The sequence below is a fragment of the Panthera uncia genome, chromosome A2 (genome assembly GCF_023721935.1).
Source record: "Panthera uncia isolate 11264 chromosome A2, Puncia_PCG_1.0, whole genome shotgun sequence".
In the NCBI taxonomy this organism is placed as follows: Eukaryota; Metazoa; Chordata; class Mammalia; order Carnivora; family Felidae; genus Panthera; species Panthera uncia.
The window spans coordinates 60,321,638-60,345,592 of record NC_064816.1 but is presented as its reverse complement, the minus strand read 5'-3'; the positions used below and the strand labels follow the sequence as shown (position 1 = coordinate 60,345,592).

Here is a 23,955-nt window from a genome sequence, read left to right as displayed (position 1 = left end):
GTAAGACCTTGAACACACGCCTGTCACCCCCCACCCTCGGATTATGCGTACAGAAAAAGTGAAGAGCTTTGGAAGATCTGGTCACTGATCAGTCGCCTTTCAGTGAATCAAAACAAGAGATTCTTGTGCTCACTTTGAAGCAGAAACATGTCCTGTTGGGAGGGGACCATGTGGCTAAGATTCCAGATGACTCCTAGGAGCTGAGAGCACACCCAACCGACACCCCCAGGTGGACGTTGGTCCTAAACCCACACAGAGCTGAATTCTGCCAACAAGCTCAATGGGCTTCTAAGACAGCCTTGTTAAGAGTTGGTGGTCTTGCGATACTGTGCTTTATAATGAGGGGACCCTGGGGGGCTCAGCTGCTTACGCATCCGACTTCGGCTCAGGTCACGATCTCACAGTTCGTGGGTTCGAGTCCTCCGTCGGGCTCTGTGGTGACAGCTCGGGAGCCCGCTTGGGATTCTGTGTGTGTCTCTCTCTCTGTCCCTCCCATGTTCACACACACACACACACACACACACACACACAACACACATTCTTTCTCTCTCTCTCTCAAAATTAAATGAACATTAAAAAAATTTTTTAAATAAATAAGATGTGATTTATACTAAGAAATGTGTATCTGCTCTTTGTCCATTTCTTGCAGACCTCTGGATTTTCCTAAGTGGTGACAGCAACAAGGGTGTCTGCAGTTATGTCAATGACCTTAATGAGGTGACTTTTGGAACTCACTCTAAGAGCCTGGGGAACCCACCACATAACTACAGGGTTGGACCTTCCAACCTCCCCTTGACCCCTCACTGGCCAGCGGCCAATGATTTAATCAGTCATGCCGGTGTAATGAAGCCGCCATAAAACCCCAAAAGGATGGGGTTCAGAGAGCCCCCATGTGGGTGAGCACTTGGCATTCGGGGACTGGCACCTGGAGAGGCCTGGGAACTCTGCAGCCCCTCCCACATGCCCTGACTTTTACATCTGGCAAATTCTAACACATGCTTCATGGTGGGTGAACCTTAAAGCCATTCTGCTAAATGACATAAGCCAATCGCCAGAGAGCAAACAGTGTAGGCTTCCTCTTACGTGAGCTCTCGAGAACACTGAGCTTCATACAGATGAAAAGGGGAAAGCTGTCTGCCAGGGGCGGGGAAGGGGGGAGTCAGGGCTTACTGTGTACGGTTTCGGTTGGAGAAGGCGAGAGAGCTCTGGAGACGGCGGTCACGGCTGCAAAATAACGTAAATGTACTGGACGCCACAGAACAGCACCCGTGAAAATGGTAAAGCTTGTATGAAGCCTATTCTACCCCAGGGAATGAATGAATGAATGAATATTACAGTTCACCACATTCATCAATCATTTGGTGTTCTCCTCTGCTAATAAACTTTTTAGGTGAAAAAAATAAAAATAAAAAGTAAGAATTAAGACTGTGTCTCAGAGACCGACTCAACCAAACCAGAGGGCTCCGAGGGAGCTTCGTGGTGCCGTTCCCTCTGCCCCTCACCATCTCTGCAGAACCGAAAATAGAGAAGAAATTATCTCACAAAAAGATCTGGATTGGGTCTGATGAGGAATACTACTGGAATCCAAGGAAGTTCCACAAAGTTCCCGAGAAAGTAGCTCGTCAGATACGATGTCAGCACGGATGAAAGGTTCGGGAAGAGACAAAAAGTATGATTTATGCAACTAAAGAGGCTAACACAAAAGCTGACAGAAGCCGTGGGAGGAAGAGACAATCGGACAACGAGCTGGAAACAACAGTCCAATTTCACTACTGGATAGAATGAGCTACCAGAACATCAAGGAGGATATCGCACACTTGAACAGCTGTGTAGACAAGGCAGACAGAAGGGCATCTACGGAACATACCACCATCACGACAGATACATACTCCTCTCACAGGCACAAGGAGCACTCTGAGGGTGGACCATATTCCAGCCCATAAACGAGCCTTAGTAAGTTAAAAAGGTGTAAAATCATACAAAACATTTTCCTCTGGTCAGAGTAGAACGATATGGGACTGTAGTAACAAAAAGAAATCTGGGAAACTCACAATTATGTGGAAATTTGAAAACATAATTTTGGAGCCACCTGGCTGGCTCAGTTGGAAGAAAGAGCTTGCGACTCTTGATGGCGGGGTCGTGAGTTCAAGCCCCACGCTGGGCGTAGCAATCACTTAAATATTTTTAAAATAATAGTAGAGGCGCCTGGGGGGCTCAGGTAGTTAAGCGTCCGACTTTGGCTCAGGTCATGATCTCACAACTTGTGGGTTCGAGCCCTGCGTCGGGCTCTGTGCTGACAGCTCAGAGCCTGGAGCCTGCTTCGGATTCTGTGTCTCCCTCTCTCTCTCTCTGTCCCTCCCCCACTACCGCCCTGTCTTTATCTCTCTCTGTCAAAAATAAACAAACAAAACATTTTTTAAAGCATAATCTTAAATAACCAGTGTGCCAAAGAAGAAATCAAAGGAAAAGTTTGTAAATACTGGTACATAAATTAAAGTGAAGGTACAAGATCCGCAGATTGGGGGACCCACGGAAGCAGCATGCAAAGGGGCATTCACAGCTGTAAACGTGAGTATAAAAGAAGAAAGATCTCAAATCAGGAGAAAAGGAGCAAACCACATCTAATGCAAGTCAAAGGAAGGAAATAATAAAAACCAGAGCTGAAATTCATGAAATGGAAATGGAGAACGAACAGAATATCACTGAAAATAAAAGCTGTTTCTGTGAGATGAACAAAATTGACAACACGTTAGCTAAATTAACCCCCCCCCAAAAAAAAAGGAAGTGTAAATTTTTAGACTCAGAAATGCAAGGTTCTGGTTACTACCAACCCCACCTAAATAAAAGGGATCATAGGGGCGCTTGGGTGGCGCAGTCGGTTAAGCGTCCGACTTCAGCCAGGTCACGATCTCGCGGTCCGTGAGTTCGAGCCCCGCGTCGGGCTCTGGGCTGATGGCTCGGAGCCTGGAGCCTGTTTCCGATTCTGTGTCTCCCTCTCTCTCTGCCCCTCCCCCGTTCATGCTCTGTCTCTCTCTGTCCCAAAAATAAATAAAAAACGTTGAAAAAAAAAAATCTAAATAAAAGGGATCATAGATGGATGTTATGGACAGCTATTCGCCAATAAATCAGGTAACTCACATGAAACAGACGTGTGCCTAGGAAGACACAAAACATCGAAACTGACTCAGGAAGAGATAAATAATATGAATAGACGTATAACAAGTAAAGAAACCAAAATATTAGTTTCTTTAAAAACTACCTGCAAAGAAAATTCAGACCCAGATGGCTTCACTGGTGAATTCGACCAGACATGTATTAAAGAATGAATTCTTCACAAATACTTCCAAAAAAATACAGGAGGAGGAAGTACTTCCCAACTAATGCTGTAAGGTGAGTAATAAATACCACAATGGCAACACCAGACAAAGACATCAAGAGAAAAACAAAACAGAACTGCAGACCATTATAGACTCAAAAGCCCCAACAAAATACTAACAAATCAAACCCAGCAATCTATTAAAAGAATTATATATCATGAAACCAAGTGGAATTTATCAGAGTTGGTCAATGAAATGCTGCTTTAACACCTAAAACTCAATTCGTGTAATATATCACATCAATAAATAAAGGGCAAAAAATACACATGATCATCTCAGTAGATGCAGAAAAAGCACTTGGCAATATCCCCCCACCCGTTCATATGAAAACCTCTCATCAAACCAGAAATAGAAATTTCCACGACTGCATAAAAGGCGTCCATGAAAACCCCAGGGTTAACATCCCACTTCTCACAATTCCACAATAAAAGACTTACAACTCCAGAAATAAAATTAGCCCAATTTTTTAAATGGGCAAAAGATCTGAACAGACATTTCTCCAAAATGATGTGCAAACACTGATAAGCTGACAAAGACAGACTCCACGTCGTCGGCCGTCAGGAGAATGCAAATCAAAACCACCACAAGCGAGCGCCCCCGCCAGCCCCCCGAGATGTCTGGGGTCCACACCATGGGCAGTCACAAGTGGCCAATGGGCAAGTGGGAGAAACTGGATCCCCCTGTCCTGCTTGGGGGAACGTCAACAGCGTGCCTTTAGGTAACAGCTTGACGGTCAGTCCGTCATACGGCTAAACGTGCAATCCAGCAATTCCACTCCCAGGCATGTGCCCAGGAGAAAATACATGCCCGTAAAAACCTTGCACACAAATGTTTGTGACGGCGTATTCTTAAGAGCCAAACACCGGAAGCAATCCAAATGACCAACAGCTAATGGACAAAATGTGGTGTATCCATACAGAAGAAGGGCATCTGACCATCAAAGAAAATGAAGCATTGACACGTTGAAGCATCCCCGTTGCCACGAGGATGACAGTCAAGGGGCGCCTGGGGAACGTCAGTCACTTAAGCGTCTGATTCTTGATTTCAGCTCTGGTCGTGATGTCACGGTTCGTGAGTTCGAGCCTTGCATCAGGCTCTGATCTGACAGTGCAGAGCCTGCTCGGGATTCTCTCTCTCTCTGTCTCTCTCTCTCTCCTTCTCTCTCTGCCCCTCTCCTGCTTGCTTTCTTACACTCTCTCTCCCAAAATAAATAAACTTAAAAAAAAAGAAAAAGGCAGTCAAAAAAGACCACATATTACATGATAACATTTGTATGAAATGCCCAGAATAAGCACATGTACAGAAACAGACGGCAGGTAACAAGTTCCCAGGGCAACGGGAAGGAACAGCTAAGTCGAGGCACATTTTCTTTTCAGGATAAAGGAAATTGTCCCACAGCCGACAGTGGGGAGGGATGCCCAACTCCGAATACACTAAGAACTGCCGAACAGTACACGTTAAGTGGGCGAATGGTGTGGTATGTGAATTATATCTCGGAACAACTGCTTACGTCAGATACGCCCAACCCACTGAATCATTAGGGACAAGCAAATTAAAACCACTATGAGAAACCACTGGAAACCAATTACAATGCCTAAAACAGGTCATTAAAAATACATATTTATTTTGAGAGAGAGAGAGCATGCAAGAGAGCAGGGGAGGAGCAGAAAGAGAGAGAAAGAGAGAGAGAGAGAGAGAGAGAGAGAGAGAATCCCAAGCAGGCTCTGTGCTGTCAGTGCAGAGCCTGATGCCGGGCTCCAACTCACAAACTGTGACATCATGACCTGAGCTGAAATCAAGAGTCAGACGCTTATGCCACTGAGCCCCCCATGCATCCCCGAAACAGGTTTTTTGAGGCTGGTTACACCAGATCTGCAGGAAGGGGGCAGCTGGCACTTTGTCCCCCTGTCCACCCACCAGCCCGCCCACCTCCAGGGCCCAGCTCAGCACTCGCAGTGTGCCATTGTTCCTAAATAGGCAGCGACAGCCACACCCTGGAAACCACACCTGGCGTCTGCCCCGGCCCCCATGCCCGAGCGAGCAGATGTCAGCACTTGGCACCTAGGTCCACACTGAGGTCTTGCAGGGACAGAAGCCCCGGGAAGGCAGAGCTCCCATCTGGATGCTCCTGGCACGGAGCCCGCGCGTCACAGGCACACAGAGAACGCAGGCTGAGTCGCGTTGTGTGTGACGCAGAGGACACCGGATGACGGATGACGGTCCTCCTTACCCTGATTTTACACAAGAAGAAACCTCTTCTACGGTAAGTCCTGATCTGAAGGAAAGATAAAGCTGCTCGCCAAGCACGCGCTCGCTTTATACCAGTCAGGACGAGACCTTCAGCCTTGCTTCCTGGGCCGTGACCTGTGTCCCCAGTTACCGCCCCGGCTGCCTTCAGTCCCTTCATGTCCCAGCTTTGCGCCGAGCGGCTTTGGGTGAAGGATGCAGACGTCATCCCCTCAGCAGAAATGCAGAGACATGCCGGGTACTTACAGTGCTCTGGAGGCCCGTGGTCCGCCGGCTCAACGCCGGCTCCCAGAGCAGCGTCCGATTGCTTTTTGGAACCTTGCAGCAGCGTCAGGAACACCTTTATGAAAATTAAAAAAGACCTTATTATCTCCTACCCATTTTCACAACGCACTCCTGGCCTTTAGCCTCAGTCCCCAGCGAGGTCATTATGACAACAGACACCACATGCCGTTATCTCATGAGCTTTTCCCGTCACTGGCCTGGCAGTAAGGCCGCCCGGTTCTCCGCAAGCTGGTTGTAAGGCTGCTCCAGGGATACAAGGCGAGGGAAACCTGACCGTGGACCTCAGGGCATTTACGGGCATGGTGGGGTCAATCCAAGCAAGAAGCAGGCAGGGCAAAGGAGGCGCCCACGATACAGTGTCCAGTGCAACGGGGAGTTGTGACTGGCTACACCAGAGTCTTAGAAGTTCAGAGATGGGGGCGCTTGGGGGGGCTCAGTCGGTTAAGCATCTGACTCTTGATCTCGGCTCAGGTCAGAGTCTCACAGTTTGTGGGTTCAAGCCCCACATCAGGCTCTGAGCTGACAACACGAACCCTGCTTAGGATTCTCTCTCACCCTCGCTCTCTGCTCCTCCCCCATTTGTGCTGTCTCTCTCTCTCTCTCTCTCTCTCTCTCAAAATAAATAAATAAATTTAAAAAAAAAAGTTCAGAGACTGAATGGAGAAACTCGTGACACAGCTTATTTGGCATGGGTGAGACACACTGGTAAGAGCCCCCACTGGACGTGGCGTTTCCACGGGAGTGCCACGTCCCCGGGAGCAGCGTGTTTAAGTAACAGCTTGAGGTCTCTATTCAGTTCATGCTGGAAGCAAAATCCAGTTTCAGTGAGCTCAGATCCAACGACTGGGTCCCAAACCAGCATGAGAGGTGAGAAGCCGCCCGAGCCCTAGAGGCACCTGGAGGTCTGGCAGGTTCCACGGAGAGGTGAGGGGGTGTCCCTAACATACATCCGCAGGTGCGTGGGACCAGTGGCTGGCTCGTGCATGAACGCCCTGTGCCACCACCACCGCGGGAAGGGCTGGGGCTCAGGGCTTGAGGACGACGCTCCCCACAACACGTCAGGCCAGCGGGCATGGGACCCAGGGCCCGCTGTGTCGGCCGCATGGTCTCGGGAGCAGGGGCGGCACTGACGAGCAGCTGAAATTCGGTGGATGACGGCTTCCAGTCATTTGCACGAACCGCACTTGGCGTTTCCGTAAACAGTGCAACCTCTGATTGCTTATTTAAGGGAGTAAGTACAAAGGTACTGACTATCTCTGGGTGTTTGGGGGACCCTCCAGCCCGCAGGGAAGACGGGGAGAGGGCACCAGAGAAGAGAAGAAAGCAAGAAGCCTGTGGGAGGGCAGAGACGCATCATTTCTCTGAGTGTGGCTCATTAGTTTGACACAGAATCCCGGTGAGAGAATCCAAGTCCCACCCCGGTGAAGGGCCACGAGGTTTCACTGGATCCTACGCGGGGACTCTGAATCGTAAGATAACCCCTTGTGGATTCCAGGAAGACCCCGAGGAAAAGAAGCAAACCTCACGACCCCTCGAGTATCACCTGCATCACCACCACCAGGAATAATAGTAACTAACAATTAGTAACAATGCTGTGCCAGTGCGTCACTTCGGGAAACTGTTTGCTGCTCTTCCTTTCCCCTCACGATAAAAGGTAACAGTAAGACGTGTAACAGAGGGGTTGCAAGCAGTGAACGCATTGCTGCATGGCGGAAGGAAAATGCCCAACGGAAGCTCCCACGTCTGGTCCTAGGAGAGGCCAAGCAGGGGGAGGACGAGAAGTACCATGTGGCATGTCCCTGAGGTGTCACTTCAATTCATTCTCAGCCCAACCCAGTGAGACCAGTACTGTTAGCCCCACTAATGAGGAACGCACCAAGGACTGACGAGTTAAGCCTTCACCCAGCGCATTCAGAAAGATACACATTCACCCAGGGCATTTATAGAGAACGAAATTAAAAAGAGTAGAAATAGGGGCACCTGGGTGTCTTGGTCGGTTGAGTGTCCAACTCGTGATTTCGGTTCAGGTTGTGATCCCAGGGTCATGGGATCAAGCCCCACATCGGGTTCTGTGTTGACAGCCTAGAGCCTCCTTGGGATTCTCTCTCCCTCTCTCTCTGCCCCTTCCCTCCTCTATCTCTTTCTCTCAAAAATAAATAAATATTTTTATGGGGTGCCTGGGTGGCTCAGTCAGTGAAGCATCCAACTTCGGCTCAGGTCACGATCTGTTTTTGGGTTCAAACCCCCTGTCGGGCTCTGTGCTGACAGCTTGGAGCCTAGAGCCTGCTTCGGATTTTGGGTCTCCCTCTCTCTCTGCCCCTCCCCTGTTCATGCTCTGTCTCTGTGTCTCAAAAATAAATAAACATTTAAATAAAATTTTTAAAAAGGAATAAAATAAATAGATATTTTTTAAAAACGTTATTCTTTTTTAAAAAAATTTCTTTAATGTGTATTTATTTTTGAGAGAGAAAGAGAGACAGAGCACAAGCAAGGGAAGGGGCAGAGATGCAGAGAGAGAGGGAGACACAGAATCCGAAGCAGGATCCAGGCTCTGAGCCGTCAGCACAGAGTGGGACACAGGGCTCGAACCCACGAACCGTGAGATCATGACCTGAGCCGAAGTCGGATGTTTAACCGACTGAGCCACCCAAGCGCCCCTTAAAAAAGGAATTCTTAAAAAAAAAAAAAAAAAAACAGTAGAAGCGGTACAAGTCAAGAATTATTCATTGAGAAGAAACTTTCCTCTGTATCTTATTCGAAATGGAATTTTCATTCAATGATCGAAAGTAATTGTGAATTATATAAAGCATATCTTGATAACACCTTGGTAATAATCTCCATCTTTTTAAATTTCCCCTCCCTTCCCCTTTTCATAACAAGACAGTGTGTGTGTGTGTGTGCTTGTGCACGTGTGTGTGCACAAGTATGTGTGGGAGGAAAAGAGACAATAAGGGCAGAGGTCTTGCTGTCTGTGCTCTCAGGGGTCACTGGGGGATGCTGTCGATTATAGCACAACACTAAGTACCGGGGACACCGAGGGGATTCTCCAGCCTCCCCTGCGGAAAGGGAAAGGCAAGGCCAAGACAGAAGGATGCTATGAGCGCCACCTGGTGTCGGCATGCCCTGACTGCAGCCACACCGCCCGGGGACACCTGGCAGCAAGAAAAACACCAAGGTAGCCCAGTGAGGAGAAAGGTCCAAATAAAGGTCAAATTTTTGAACGGCAGTATGACGGTGATTGACGTTTTCAAAAGTCTGAGTTCCCGATGGCGGCTGCCATCCTGGTTATTCTGGGCTGCAAGTCCGGTGCCAAATGGAAGCCGTGAGCCTGTGGTCCTGCAGCCACCCTGGTCAAGGGTCTCAGGGAAACACGGCACCCGGGACGGAACGTGACCCAGGCGGGGAACCCCTGCCCCATGGATGTGGGCGACGGAAGTGCCACGCCGTGGTCTGCACCCTTGCTTTATTATCTGACACACACAATCCCTAACACAACCTTCCGTCAGTATTTGTAGCTGGAGGCCGAACTTGACACGTTTTCCTAAAGGAGCGGAACAGGGAAGCCTACGCCGGGTCTCAGGCGGTCAAGGACAAGGACGCAGCACGCGACCACGAAGTCTCATTACACACAAGCCTGGGAGAGTCCGTTCCACACACGGAAACATCCCTTCATGAGACAGAGCACAAACCACGGGCCGCCTCGCGGGAAGGCGTCTGAGCAGAGACGAGGCGTCTCACATCCGGCGATGCTTCCCGAAGTCTAGGGAGAGCACAGCCCCGGGCGTCTGCGGAAGGCCGCCACGGGCACCTCTTCCCGCTCCGACGGCGCCTTCTCCATCCTCACAACGAGACCAGGCCACGGGCCACTGCATGCGAACCACACAGACGCACAGTGGCCTCTTCCAAAGGACAGGCCCCGGAAAGTGGTTTTCTGTCTCACGAGTTCAGAATTTCACGGGAACGAGCTCGGGCTTCCCAAGGCAAAGGGAAATCAGACGAAGACGGGTCAAACTACTCTTACCAACCTTCACCTGAGGTCATCGCGTGACCGGAACAGGAGCGAAACAGATGAGGACATTCCGCTCAACAGCAAAAATACCAGTGGTGCAACGAAAACACGGGCAGAGGCCCTGAACAGACGTTCCTGCAGAGAAGACACTCGGACGGCCAAGAGGCGCATGAGGAGATGCTCTGCATCACTCGGCACCAGGGAAATGCAAATCAAAACCACGATGCGGTGTCACCTCACACCTGTCGGCTAGAATCCAAATGACAAGGAGTGACAGGTGCTGGTAAGGATGTGGAAGAAGGGAATCCCTCGCGCAGAGCCAGTGCGAATGCAAACGGGTGCAGCCACTGTGGACAGCAGCATGGAGGGTCCTCAAAAGGTTAAAGATAGAACTACCCTATGACCCAGCAATCCCACCTCTGGGTAGTTTATCCGAAAGAAAAAGAAAACACTATGTTGAAAAGACACCTGCTTCTCGTGGTCACCGTAGCATCACACACGGGAGCTGAGACATGGAAACAGCCGTAGATGAAGGGGGGATAAAGACGGTGTGGGATATATACACGCAATGAAGTATGACTCAGCCACAAAAGGGAAGGAAATCCTGCCTTTTGCCACAACACTGGGGACATTATGCTAAGTGAGATAAGTTGGACAGAGAAAGGCAAAAACCCTATGATCTCACTCACACATAGAACATTAAAAAAAAAAAACAGATTGGTGGTTGCCAGGGGAGAGTGGGCGGGGGGGGGGTGCAAAATGGTCACAAGGAGTCAAAAGATACAAACTTCCACTTAAAAGATAAGTAAGTCCTGGGGATGTGATCTGTAACATTACCACTCCAGTTAACGAGACTGGGCTTTCTATCTGAAAGTTGCAAAGAGAGTAGATTATAGAAGTTCTTTCCGTGAGAAAAATAACCATGTGAGGGTCCCCTGGGTGGCTCCGTTGGTTAAGCGTCTGACTCTTGATTCCGGTTCAGGTCATGATCTCAGGGTTCATTGAGATCAAGCCCCACATCGGACTTCATGCTGACAGTGTGGAGCCTGCTTGGGATTCTCTATCTCCCTCTCTCTCTGCCCCTCCCCTGCCCACTCTCTCTCTCAAAATCAACAATAAACATTAAAGAAAGAAAAATAACTATATGACATGACGCATGGTAACTTCCAACAGCCATCAGCATCACACATACATACATCAAATCATCATGGCGTACACCCTAAACTAATACGATATTGTATGTCAATAAAACTAGGGGGAGAAGGTAGAAATCTCAAGGACGCTATCCAGTGCAGAAACAATTTATAATTTAGCAGAAGTATGGATTGAAAACCTACGGCATTTCTGCTCTCTGTTCGCAAAGAACAGTATGTTCAACAGTTTGCAGATTCTTCATCTGAGGACTGAAGTTTTCTTCATTTAGAAGGGCTGCAGGGTCTGAGCACTTACGGCAGCCCGGGGTCACCTCAACACTGATTGTGCCATCAATCCCTCAGACCGCGGGGCTACGTGCACCCCACCGCCAAGTAGTCTCAGACCCCCAACTTGACCTGCATTTAAAGTGTCCATTTGATGGACCGTGTCCCAGAGATGGGCAGTGCAAGGTGCCTTCAGCTGAGACGCTGGGGAAATGCATGAAGGCGACAGACTCCGCAAGACAATGACGGCATTGTCCTACCAACAGATGACATCAGTGCAGGGACGGTGTCCAAAGTTGGACCAAAATGTAAACTGTGCTGTGGTTTCGTTTTGTTTTCATTTTCCCAAAAGTAACAGTTTTAAGAAACAGAAGATAAAACCGTGGGGAGAGCATACGTGGTAAGGAACAGGAGAGTCACTGGCTAGTCCTCTCCAGACGTAGGAGTCTGGGCAGATCTGCCCCTTGGCAGGCCACACGGTGCATACGGTAAGAGTCTACCGTTTCACAGGAGCGTCTGTTCATTCCCGATCTCTGTTGGAACAGATGACCACAAACGTGGATGGAAAACAACAGCGGCTTATCATCTGATAACCCGGGGCTGGTTTCTTCCACGGACCCCACGGGAAAATGAACCCCTTGCCTTTTTCAGCTTCTAGTGGCCGCCTACATGCTCACGGCCCCGTGCTCCGTGTTCAAAGCGCATCACCCCAATCCCTGCCTCCACCAAGGCCTCTCCTTCCATCCGTCTGACCTTCACATGTCCTTCTGACGAGCACACTACTCAGTACACGGCTCCACACTGATAATCCAGGATAGCCTTCCCGTCATAAGATCTGTGCAGCGGACAACCACAGGTCCGGGGATTCCGGGGATTAGGATGCAGACATGCTCAGGGCCTTTGTTCAGTCCACTCCAGAACCACGCACCATCGGTGCAGCTTGGAAACAAGGGCTGTTGGTGTGATGCGTCCCCAGACACCAGAGAGACGGTACCAGTCAGAAGCGCGGGTGGAGGGTTTTGGCGTCTGCCACAACTGAACTCCAATTCCTGACTTTGGGCGACGGGGCCCCTTTCTCACATGCAGTCCCTCAGTCTCCTTCTGCACAAGGGGATAGGGACTTCAACTTCAGTGCGTTTCTAAATTTGATAAGGCCAAGCTTGGGTTGGATCCACACTGCCCTGTGATGGCTTTTTTCCCCACACACACAACATGAAATGACAGGCCGGCATGGCAGTCAGAGGGCAAATAGCACGTTCGGCACCGAGCTGACACCAGGCTTAGAGCAAGCGGTAAGAACCTGAGGCTGCTCTAAATTTAAAAGACCTGGGGCGCCCAGATGGCACAGTCAGTTGAGCGTCCGACGCTTGATTTTGGCTCAGGTCATGGTCTCATGGTTCGTGAGGTCGAGCCCCGCCCCGGCTTCTGTGCTGACAGTGCAAAGCCTGCTTGGGATTCTCTCTCTCTTTCTCCTTCTCTTCCTCTGCCCCTACCTCACTCTGAATCTCATTCTCTCAAAATAAATAAACTTTAAAAAAAGAATTTTAAAGACCTAAGTCTCCAAATGAAGAACCCTGAAATTACTGGGTTTATTGTCCCCCGAGGAGAAAACACAGGGTGTCAGGTGACAGAAGGAACATGTTGGGGCCAGCAGCCTCCCCTCCCCCTTGCCCCTTCCCTCTCAGGCAGACCCGAGGGGGTAAGGGAGGCAGCTCCTTGGCTTTCAGTGGCTGCAGGAAGAACACACCAGATTGGGGCTGGGGCATCCAGGAGGGGCTGGGGGGGGGGGGGGGCACAGGTTCTGTCCAGGGGGCATTAAAGCTGTGGTGCTCCAGAGGTGTGGGCAGATTGGGCAAACAAGGGGACAGCCTCCGATATGGAAGCTGAGTCTGCCCTGGTCAGGGAGGGAGAGACAAAGATGAAGAGGGGACACTCGAGGAACCCAGTGCGGCTGGCCTGGCCCTGGGGGGTTTCCCCGTGGAGGTGAACCCCTGGCTTTCACCGTGAGGGGAGAAAGAGCAGCAAATGGAGACTGTCCAGCCACCCCCAGGTCAGGACAGGAGCAGTGTTGCCCCACACCACGTGTGCACCTACAGCTGGGCCCCCTTGCAGAAATAGCCGATTCTAGGGTCAGGCGGGGGAATGCGCTTCGGGCGCCCAGAGCACCTGGTGACGTCAGAACATAAGACACTGGAAGATCATGGGGCTGTGTTAGGGCACAGAGTCAGCACGAAGGAGCACCAGGGGCTAAACCTGGTAGGACTCCGGCATCCAAGCAAATTAGGATCGCAGCAAATTCTGGCTCACTGCATACGGTGATTCTTACCAATACAAATAAACAAACATGGTGAAGAAAAGCATTCCGTTTCTGTCTAATGCCAACGAAAAAGATGCAGGATGAGTTACAGAACAAGAGAAACCACCACCTGACTGATGTCATGGTCGTAACTGTTTCAGGCCAGGAACATGGGGGGAGGGGCAAAGCAGCGGGATGAAGACTGAGAATTTAAAGAGTCTTCAGGGGGTGCCCGGGTGGCTCAGTTGGTTAAGTGTCCAACTTCGGCTTGGGTCATGATCTCACAGTCTGTGAGTTCGAGCCCCACGTCGGGCTCTGTGCTGACAGCTCGGAGCCTGGAGGCTGCTTCTGATTCTGTGTCTCCTCCTCTCTCTGCCCAGCTCATGCTCTGTCTCTCTCTCTGTCTCTCAATAATAAAATAAATGTTTAAAAAAATTTTTTTTTAAATAAAGAGTCTTCAGGCGGGTGCCTGGGTGGCTTGGTCGGCTGAGCGTCCGACTTCGGCTCAGGTCATGGTCTCGTGGTTTGCGAACAAGCCCCGAGTCGGGCTCTGCGCTGACAGCTCAGAGCCTGGAGCCGGTTTGGGATTCTCTGTCCCCCCGCCCCTCTCTCTCTCTCTCTCTCTCCCTCTGCTCCTCCCCCGTTCACATTCTCTCTCTCAAAACTAGATAAATAAACATATTTAAAAGTCGAAAAAAACGCACCACTAAGAATCACTCCATTTGCATGACATGAAAAGATTTCGCCTTGGCTTCCGAGCTGGCTGCAAAGGTACTTCCTGTGCACACCCAGGGGGCTCCAGCTCTCCCTGGTCCCCCACCATGCAAAGCAAACACACTCTACACATGGTGGCTGTATGATCAGATTTGACATCTCAGCCTCACTGGCTTGGGGGTGTCTTTAGGGGCCATGAGTTACAAGGAATTTACTGCAGTTTAAAATGAAATCTGCTCAGGGCGCCTGGGTGGCTCAGTCGGTTAAGCGTCCGACTTCGGCTCGGGTCACGATCTCACGGTTCGTGGTTTCGAGCCTCATGTCGGGCTCTGTGCTGACAGCTGGGAGCCTGGAGCCTGCTTCCGATTCTGTGTCTTCCTCTCTCTCTGACCCTCTCCCATGCACACACACACACACTCTCTCTCTCAAATATAAATAAACATTAAAAAAAGAAAAAGAAAATGAAATCTGCTCTCTAGCTAGAGTCAGGAGCATCCCTGGACAGGCCCCCGTGCACCTGCTGTAACTTGTCAGGCACCGCACAGGCGAACAAAGGAAAAGCACGTGCAGGGTGCTTATCCACGTTGACTGTGGATCGATAACAGACACAAGACAAGAAAGTCGATACTTGCCCGCTGTAAGGAGACAAAATTGGTTGAGATAGATATTTTATAGACTCCATCAAACAAAAGAAAGTTTTTAAAAGGCTTAATCTTTTTTCAATTTAAGATCCCGTTTTCAAACAAGCCCACATAGGCTGTAATATTCTATCTTGTTAAATCTGTATTTCAGATGGTTGTTTATGGTTGCCCTTAAGACAGATGGGTTCTTTTTGAGCACCTGTGTGTGTGCAAGAGAAAAGAAAGACACATGAGCCTCTAACCGATACCTGTTAGCACCTATTATGTGCAAAGCATGTACTAAGTACGGCAGGTAGAAATCACTGCAGGAAATCGGAGAAGCACATGTAAAATGTCCCAAGTAATTGCACGACTGGTTCTGCTGCTTCCGGTTGGGCTTGTTTTGGGGGGGATGAGCATCAAGGGGCCGTGTGGGGGGTGGGAGGATCTGGGGAAAAAACAAACAGCGGGTTGCAAAGAAGCAAGGTGCATGAAGGAATTACTCCCTGAAGCAGGCAGTAAGGATAGACTCCCTCCATATCCAGATTTTGGTGATGGTCCCACGACCCCATGCCTTTGCCAAAATTTACTGAGTGGGTTTTCCTATATGCAACTTCAAAAATAAAGAATGGGAAAGAAAACAGGGCAAAGAGGAGACAGATTAAGAAATTTCCAAAAGGTGCATCAAGGGGTATAGATAAGAATATTTTGGGGCCACCCAGTTGGCTCAGATGATGGAGGGTGTGGATCTTGAGGTTGTGAGTTTGAGCTCCATATTGGGTGTAGAGATTACTCAGAAATAAAAATATTTAAAAAGAAAGAATATTTTGGAGAATAAAGGGAAATACAAATCAGAAATAGGAATATTTAGGGAATTAGCATAAAAAGAATTTTCAGGGACCGCCTGGCTGGCTCAGTGGCGGAGTGTGTGACTCCCGATATCGGGGTTATAAGTTCGAGCCCCACATTGTGTGTAAAGATCACTTTAGAATCTTTAGGGGCGCTTGGGTGGCTCAGTCTATTAAGTGTCCGACTTCCGTTCAGGTCATGATCTCACGGTTTGTGGGTTCGAGCCCCGCGTTGGGCTCTGTGCTGACAGCTCGGAGCCTGGAGCCTGCTTCGGATTCTGTGTCTCCCTCTCTCTGTCCCTCCCCCGCTCACACTCTGTCTCTCTCTGAAAAATAAACATTAAAATTTGAAAACAAAGAATTTCTAGAAGCTGTGCTGGGATTACATACCTATGATAACACTAAAAATACAGAAGGGCTAAAATACAGAAACGCTTACTTTCCGAATACCCCACAGCACGTGTATTCTGGATTTAAATGCAGTGAAGGTGATGCAGAGAAGTCCTCACCTTTGCATGACTTCCTGCGGTTTGTCACCTGTTCTGAGGGTTATCGAATTATCTGATCCAAACAGAAATGGTGTTGAGAACGTTAGGGAAGAAATTTCTATTTCATCGAGGAGAAGAATGGGGTTCCAGCCACACGCGGGCTGCTCCCCGACCCAGCTGCTCCCACCGCACTCAGGGCCTGCAGGACAAACGGTATCCTGGAGGCTTTTTTTTTTTTTTTAATGTTTATTTATTTTGAGAGAGAAGAGGGAGGAGGGGAGGGGCAGAGAGAGAGACCCCCAAGCAGGCTTCGCACTGTGAATGCAGAGCCCAATGCGGGGCTCGATCTAATGCACTGTGAGATCATGACCTGAGCCAAAACAGAATCGGATGCTCAACAGACTGAGGTGCCCCAGGAAGCCTTTTAAACAGAAATTAGGCAGCCATAGAAGCAAAGGGTATGGGGAAATGGACACCGCTTAAGATCGGTATCATTAGTTGGGGTAACTCCTGTTACAAAGCGGCACAGGCCAGAAAATTTTAAACCTGACTTAAGATTCTGGGCATGGTGCCATAAGACTTCCTCCACAGTCTCCTCTCTCCAGGGTGGAGGACAGGGAAGGGGACAGACATCAGCCATGAAAGGAAGGACCCCCGGGTGGGCGAGGCCAGGCCAGGCCAGGCTGTCAGTGAGTCAGGGTGTGGGAAGGAGGCACCCCCCCCACACACACACACAAAACCAGCTCCCAGCCCCGGAGCGGTCCACGGGCGCGAAGGCCCCAGGGGAACTCACCATCCAGGAGGGTGGCAGAAAGACCAACCAGCACCACCCAGCCCTCCAGCCCTTCCGAGGCTGACTCCCTGGGCATTTCATGGGCATTTCAGGCTTTGCCAGGAGCCCCTTCCATCAACCCCACCCTGTGGCTCTCACAACTTCCAGGGACACATTCGGCCAATGGCCTGGAGAATGGATTCCAACCCGGGGCTCTGCGGTCCGGGTGCTGAGAAACTCCCCCGATTCAGTCCAAACCTTGGGGGCTGCCCTGGGGGATAGCCCAGGGGTGTAGGAAACTACAAGGACCTCGGTTTCCACTCCCACTAAACCCTGTCAGAAGGTGGGCATTCCTAATATGGAAGGAGTCCTGCATCAGCCAGGGGCAGCGGGTCCGCAGTGACAGAGGCCGCCTCACTGGCCCCTCGGGCCCCACAAGTGACAGCTTTCTGTGGCTCGTGTAAGTCAATTTCCCATTGATTTGTCTAGCTTTTACTAAAACCACGCTTATAAAGGAGACGAGTGGCTTAAAGAAGATTCTGGCAGCTAAAACGAGCCCTACCAGCATGCACAAACGAGTAAAAGGCAGAGCTGACACCTTCTCTGCTCCAGAAGTCTCTGATTTAATCCAGGGCTGTGGCTGGAAATGCAGCCAGACCTGATCATTTGGCAGAAAAGGAAGGAGGGAGTGAGGGTGGGAGGGAGGGAGGGGAGGTAAGGATAGTGAGGAAGGGGTAGGGAGGAAGGGGGAAGAGGGTGGGGGGAGGAGAAGAAGGAGGGAGGGATGAAGGAAAGAGGAGGAGGGAGGGGAGGGGGAGGAGGGAGGGGAAGAAGAGGGAGGGAAGGGGTGTGGGGAAGGGAGGGGAGTAGGGAGGGGAGGAAGAGGGAGGGAAGGTGTATGGGGAAGGGAGGGGAAGAGGGAGGGGAGGAAGAGGGAGGGAAGGGGTATGGGGAAGGGAGGGGAGGAAGAATGAGGGAAGGAAGAGGGAGGGAAAGAAGAGGGGAGGGGAGGAGAGGAAGGGAGGATGGGAGGAAGAGGGAAGAAAGGAAGAGGGGAGGGGAGGAGGGAGGGAAGGGAGGAGGAAGGGAAGAGGGGAGGGAAGGAAGGAAGAGGGAAGGAAGGGAGGGAAAGAAACACAAAGAAAAAATCTTACGATGCAAAGGAAATTATTGTCGGGAAATCTCCCCGTGCTCATGTACAACTGATGCCTTTCTTTCCCATTTCACTGAGAAAATAAAAGCAATTAGGAAAGACCAAAAAGAAAAAAAGAAAAATTTTTTTCCTTTTTTTAAAAAATATTTTTAATGGTTTTTTTTTTTTTTTTTTTTTTTTTGAGAGAGAGAGAGAAAGAGAGATGGAGAGCACAAGCAAGGCAGAGGCAGAGAGAGAGGGAGACACAGAATCCAAAGCAGGGTCCAGGCTCTGAGCTGTCAGCACAGACCCCCTCAGATCATGACCTGAGCCCAAGTCGGATGTTAACCTACTGAGCCATGCTGGTGCCCATCTTTTTCCATTTCAAGCGACCCAAACCGGTAAAATGACTCTCAAAGGTGGGGGGTCCCTGCGTGCGCAGGAAAACAGTGACCGCAAAGTTCCCAACTATCACAACTACTAGCTCGCAGACACAGCAGCTGGCACGTTTCCCTGGAGCACGGATACAACTTCCTTCCATGTCATTCCAAAGCTGTGACAATGATGTCACTCTCTGTGTTTCCACAGGCAGGAAGAACCTTTACCATTGCTGACTGGCTTGTTCTGAGCAGGAAGTGTTATGGCAAAGCCCTAGAATAACCAAGTAAGCCGCTGCAGTCATTCCATTTCAAAGATCAAAACCCCCAGCCTCACACGAGTAGAATGATGTACCCAAGGCCCTAGATATTGGAAGGAAAGGGATTTGGATTAGAACCGGCGGGGGCAGAGCTCACACCCTTTCCACTACGATGCTCTAGTCCCAGACGCTGCACGTATCTTTACAAGTGTCCTGCTCGCGGTTCATTTAGAAAATATTTAGTTATACATACTACATATTTAAAATATGATAAATCTTAGGGCACCTGGGCGGCTCAGTCGGTTAAGCATCCGACTTCAGCTCAGGTCACGATCTCACAGTCTGTGAGTTCGAGCCCCGCGTCAGGCTCTGTGCTGACAGGTCGGAGCCTGGAGCCTGCTTCGGATTCTGTGTCTCCCTCTCTCTCTGCCCCTCCCCTGCTCATGCTCTGTCTCTCTCTGTCTCAAAAATAAATAAACATTAAAAAAAAATTTTTTTTTAAAATATACAGTAAATCTTGTTACATTTTACCATCTTTTGTGACCATTTTATTCCAGACAAAAGTTCCTGCGGCCACTATCTACACTGAGCCACTATCTACACTGATTCACACACACGCGGTCACTGTTTCCGTCACGCTGCTAACCCAGGCCCCGAATCCATTCCGAAACACAGCCCAAAGTTCAGGCTTTGACTTTCTTTTTTTCTTTCCTAAGTTTGCTTATTTATTTGGCAGGCAGTGGGGGGTTGGGGAGGGAGGAGAGCAAAGGAGAGGCAGAGAGAGAGAGAGAGAAGATCCCAAGCAGGCTACATGCTCAGCACAGAGCCTGACACTGGGCTGGATCAACCCCAGGACCCTGGGATCATGAGCTGAGCTGAAATCAAGAGTCAGAAGCTCAGCTCACTGAGCCCCCCAGGCACCCCAGCTCCGACATGCCAGAAGTCACGATCTTTCCATTCTCGTGGTTCTGTAAGGTCTCTAATATTTCCGGCTCTAAGTGCTGACTGCAAACCACAAACTTCATCGGCTCCTAGGACTATTCCTGCCTCATGAAGACAGAGGGCTCCGAGACTCTGCCCAGATTTCCCCTTTGCATCATGGATTTTCATTCTAAATCTGCAGCACTTTCTATAGATAATAAATGAGGGAAAATCACAACTCAGCTGAGGCTCGCCGAGCTCCAGGCCCCAAAGCAAGGCTCACCTTGGGTTCAGCTACACCCACGGCCATCCTGGAGGAAATACCTGGGTCGGCCTCCCGCTGGTACAGAGAAACCACACTGAAAGGTGGTTGTCAGCTGGCTCAGTCCCAAGTGACAGGAAAGCGTAACTGGGGGGCAGCATGGGGTTCACCAGGAGCCAGCAACGTCCGTGAGTCTGACCTTCTGCACATCTCCTCCTCTGCCCAGCGTGGGACCATGGGCTCCCAAACAGAAGCAGGTCCACGGAGAAAGTCAGGGGGTCTCCAGATGAGGAGACAAGGCAAGCCACCCCCCGACTACTGACAAGCGTTCAGACACGTAACGACTCCGGAGTAAAGACATCAAAGCTCTCAAATCTTAAAATGCGGATTTTCCCTAAAGAACGATAGTGACCCATGCAGCGTGCTCCAGTCCATATTGGCTTACGTGGTGTGTGGCACTGATCAGACCCTGGAAACAATAAATCAGCCATGTTCTCCGTCACGCGCCCTCCCCGCTGCCTTACCCCCGCCTCACCACCGACACAGGGTGGCAAACCAAACGTAGTCAGTTAAAAGCGCACCTGACCAGCTGAACGTACCTCTTCCAGTGTGGCGTCTGAAATCCCGAAGCCCGTCAGATGCAGATGGTCGAGGTTCTGCTCCAGGGTCTGGAACAGCCCTTTGAAGCAGGCTCTGTCCGCATCCTTGGGAATGCCGTAGACCAGCTCAGCCCCGCTGCTGTCTTTGAGGAAGGCTTGAGGGATGTAGGTCTGGATCAGAGACGTGGCACGAGCGACGTGCTTCGGGTCATCGGTCTCCGGAGCAGAAGGCTGGCCGTCCCACAAAGGGGGCGAGAAAACGGCAAGGCTCGTTAGTCCAAAAATACCAACTTTACGTCATCTGAGGTCATGTCTGAAATTCCAATTCAAAGCAGCGACGTCGAGAAATATCATTTAAGCCACGGGCATTTCTAGGACACGGTGTAATTCTTCTTTTTATTTATTTAAGTTTGTTTTATTTTATTTTTGAAAGACAGAGAAAGAGAGAGAGAGAGAATCCCAAGCAGTCTCCACGCCGTCAGTGCATAGTCCAGCACGGGTCTCAAACTCACAAACCATAAGATCATGAGCTGAGCAGAAACCAAGAGTTGGATGTGTAACCGACTGAGCCACCCAGGCTCCCCTGTACTTCTTCCTTTTTAAAAATAAATCTCTGGTGGTAATTCCAACAAGGTGAGACCCGCACGCCCATCTTGGCCATGGTCACCAGGCTCCTCGGACAGGCCTGGGGAGGGCTATACGCACATGCGCCCCCTGAGCTGGGGACAATCTTAGCAAGGGGACTACAGGATACAGGGCTGGGTCTTCTTAAAGGGGAGACAAGGATCCAACCACGGAGGGAAGGAGGCACCTTGGGACAGCAAGATACTTTACCCAAGTCAGAGAGGAAGCAGGAACCTTGACTCAGGGCCCACAGCCCCTGCATCCCAACGCCACAGCCACCTCTGCCAGGCTTCAGCTGACAGGACCTCTGAAATGTACTTTTACCCTGGAGGTCCCTCACTACATTATCATAAAGCTTTAGCCTCCGAAAAGAACAGTTACTGTCAGAAAAATACTTCCAGGGGCACCTGGGTGGCTCAGTCGCTTAAGTGTCCAACTTTGGCTCAGGTCATGATCTCACAGTTCACAGGTTTGAGCCCAGTGTGGGGCTCTGTGCTGACAGTTCAGAGCCTGAAGCCTGCTTCAGATTCTGAGTCTCCCCGTCTCTCTGCCCCTCCCCTGCTCACTCTCTGTCTCTCTCTTGCTCTCAACTCTCAAAAATAAATAAAAATTTAAAAAAATAAGAAGAAAAATACTTGTAGAGCATCTGGGCTACGATACTGCCTGGCCAGACCCAGTGGATGCTGTTACCAATCAGGTACTTTTGAGCCTCATCTGATGCCTCTGTCAGTGCAAATGCACTGGGGTCACAGGGGCTAATTGCTCCGCTCAGCCCTGGGGGATTTCTTCTGGCATCCGGGCCACTGTGCACAGAGACTTACACTCAATTACCGACTCTCTCTCCAGTCCACCCATGACATGGTAAGTTCCTGTCTGGGGCCACCAGGAAACGCTGTCTGCAGCTCAGTGCCCCCCTTCCCCGACCACCAGGAGCCCACAGCAGACCCCCACCCTGCCGGCTCCTGAGCATGCTGTGCACACACCACAATGACCATGCTTTCGTTCTCAGGTACACCCTTTCCTCCACATGTACCGAGACCCCAAGGCCCTCAGGCCTCCCTTCATAGGACAGCAGCATTACAGGCAACACTGGACTCAGAATCAATATTCGTTCAGTTGATTTGAGTCCAAAGTGTAAAACTCTGTCACAGGACCGCCAAATTTGTCTCCTCTGCCCCACACAGGAAGGGCATTTCTCCCGCGTATCTAGGTCACTGTGCTTCGTACCTGCTTGCTGAGCGTCAGGCTGAGTCCCTGGCCGTAGGCCTGGGTCAGGCAGAAGGGGGGACCGCAGCAGCGGAGCCGGCCATGCTGCAGGAGGGCCACACGGTCACCGAGAGCCTCAGCCTCATCCAGGTGGTGGGTCGTGAAGATGATGGTCCGACCTGCGTCCCAAGGCAGGGGCGTCAGAACGGGCACCAGGAAGGCCCCTAGGGGATCCCGGACACGATTGAAAGCCCATCACTAATTTTTTTGATGTTTGTTTTTATGTAATGTTTATTTTTGAGACAGAGAGAGACAGAGCTTGAGCAGGGGAGGGGCAGAGAGATAGAGAGAGAGAGAGACAGAATCTGAAGCAGGCTCCAGGCTCCGAGCTCTCAGCACAGAGCCGGACGTGGGGGTCAAACCCACGAACCGTGAGACCATGACCTGAGCCGAAGTTGAACCCTCAAGCAACTGAGCCACCCAGGAACCCTGATTTGATGTTTTTTCATAAAGCAGAAAGATGAAAAGACTAGTCTCCCCAATTCATTAAATAAATAAATAAATAAATAAATAAATAAATAAAGGGATCCAAAAGGAAACCGTGAAATGTAGACCCCAGGGCAACAGGTGGGTGCCGTGACCGCCCTCACCACAGCTGTGTCCCAAAGATCAAGGCCAACCTCCCATCCAGAGGTCCTTCGAGGTTACTAAGAGTTGCTCAGTCCCTGATCTGGGATTCGGTGCCGGTTAGACCCTGGGATTAGTGCAACCTACACTTGGGGTGATGCGTTCCCACACCACACAATGGTCTAAAAATAAACGTCAAACAGAACTTACATTCCAAAAAAAATAAAAGTATATTAAGTCCAGAGATATTGATTATCGACCCAGGATGGTCTCTCAGGGGATAAGAAGGCACACCCCCCAAACTGCAAAGCATTACTTTATAAGATGCTGCCTTCCTGTCTCTCGTGGATTCCGTGGTATGTTCCATGCCTCCCCTTCCAAAAGTGGTATCCCCCACCTCCACTTCCTCTTGTCTATGTTAAATTTGTCTTTTTTTAACATTTATTCATTTTTGAGAAACAGAGACACAGATCGTAAGCAGGAGAGGGGCAGAGAGAGAGGGAGACACAGAATCCGAAGCAGGCTCCAGGCTCCGAGCTGTCAGCACAGAGCTCGACGCGGGGCTCGAACTCATGGACCATGAGATCATGACCTGAGCCGAAGTCTGGCGCTCGACCAACTGAGCCACCCAGGTGCCCCTCATGTGCTTTTATTCTTAAAAAAAAAATTGTTTAAATGTTTTATTCAGTTTGAGAGAGAGAGAGAGAGAGAGAGAGAGAGTATGAGCAGGGGAGGGGCAGACAGAGAGGGAGACAGCATCCAAAGCAGGCTCCAGGGCCCGAGCTATCAGCACAGAGCCCGACACGGGGCTCGATCCCACAGACTGTGAGATCATGACCTGAACCAAAGTCTGATGCTTAATCTACTGAGCCA

The 23,955-nt window shown here is 50.2% G+C and overlaps 1 protein-coding gene across 1 annotated transcript in view; it reads right to left on the bottom strand.

Annotated features, from left to right (window-relative positions):
* The window catches only part of ABCA13 (ATP binding cassette subfamily A member 13), a 313,586-nt gene that overhangs the window by 169,331 nt on the left and 120,300 nt on the right, over window positions 1-23,955 (bottom strand). Inside the window, exons 27-29 of the mRNA XM_049642263.1 lie at window positions 22,477-22,634; window positions 20,626-20,856; window positions 5,871-5,964 (exon numbers count right to left, since the gene is read on the bottom strand). Coding sequence (XP_049498220.1) covers window positions 5,871-5,964; window positions 20,626-20,856; window positions 22,477-22,634 — 483 coding nt within the window. The remainder of the gene's footprint in view (window positions 1-5,870; window positions 5,965-20,625; window positions 20,857-22,476; window positions 22,635-23,955) is intronic.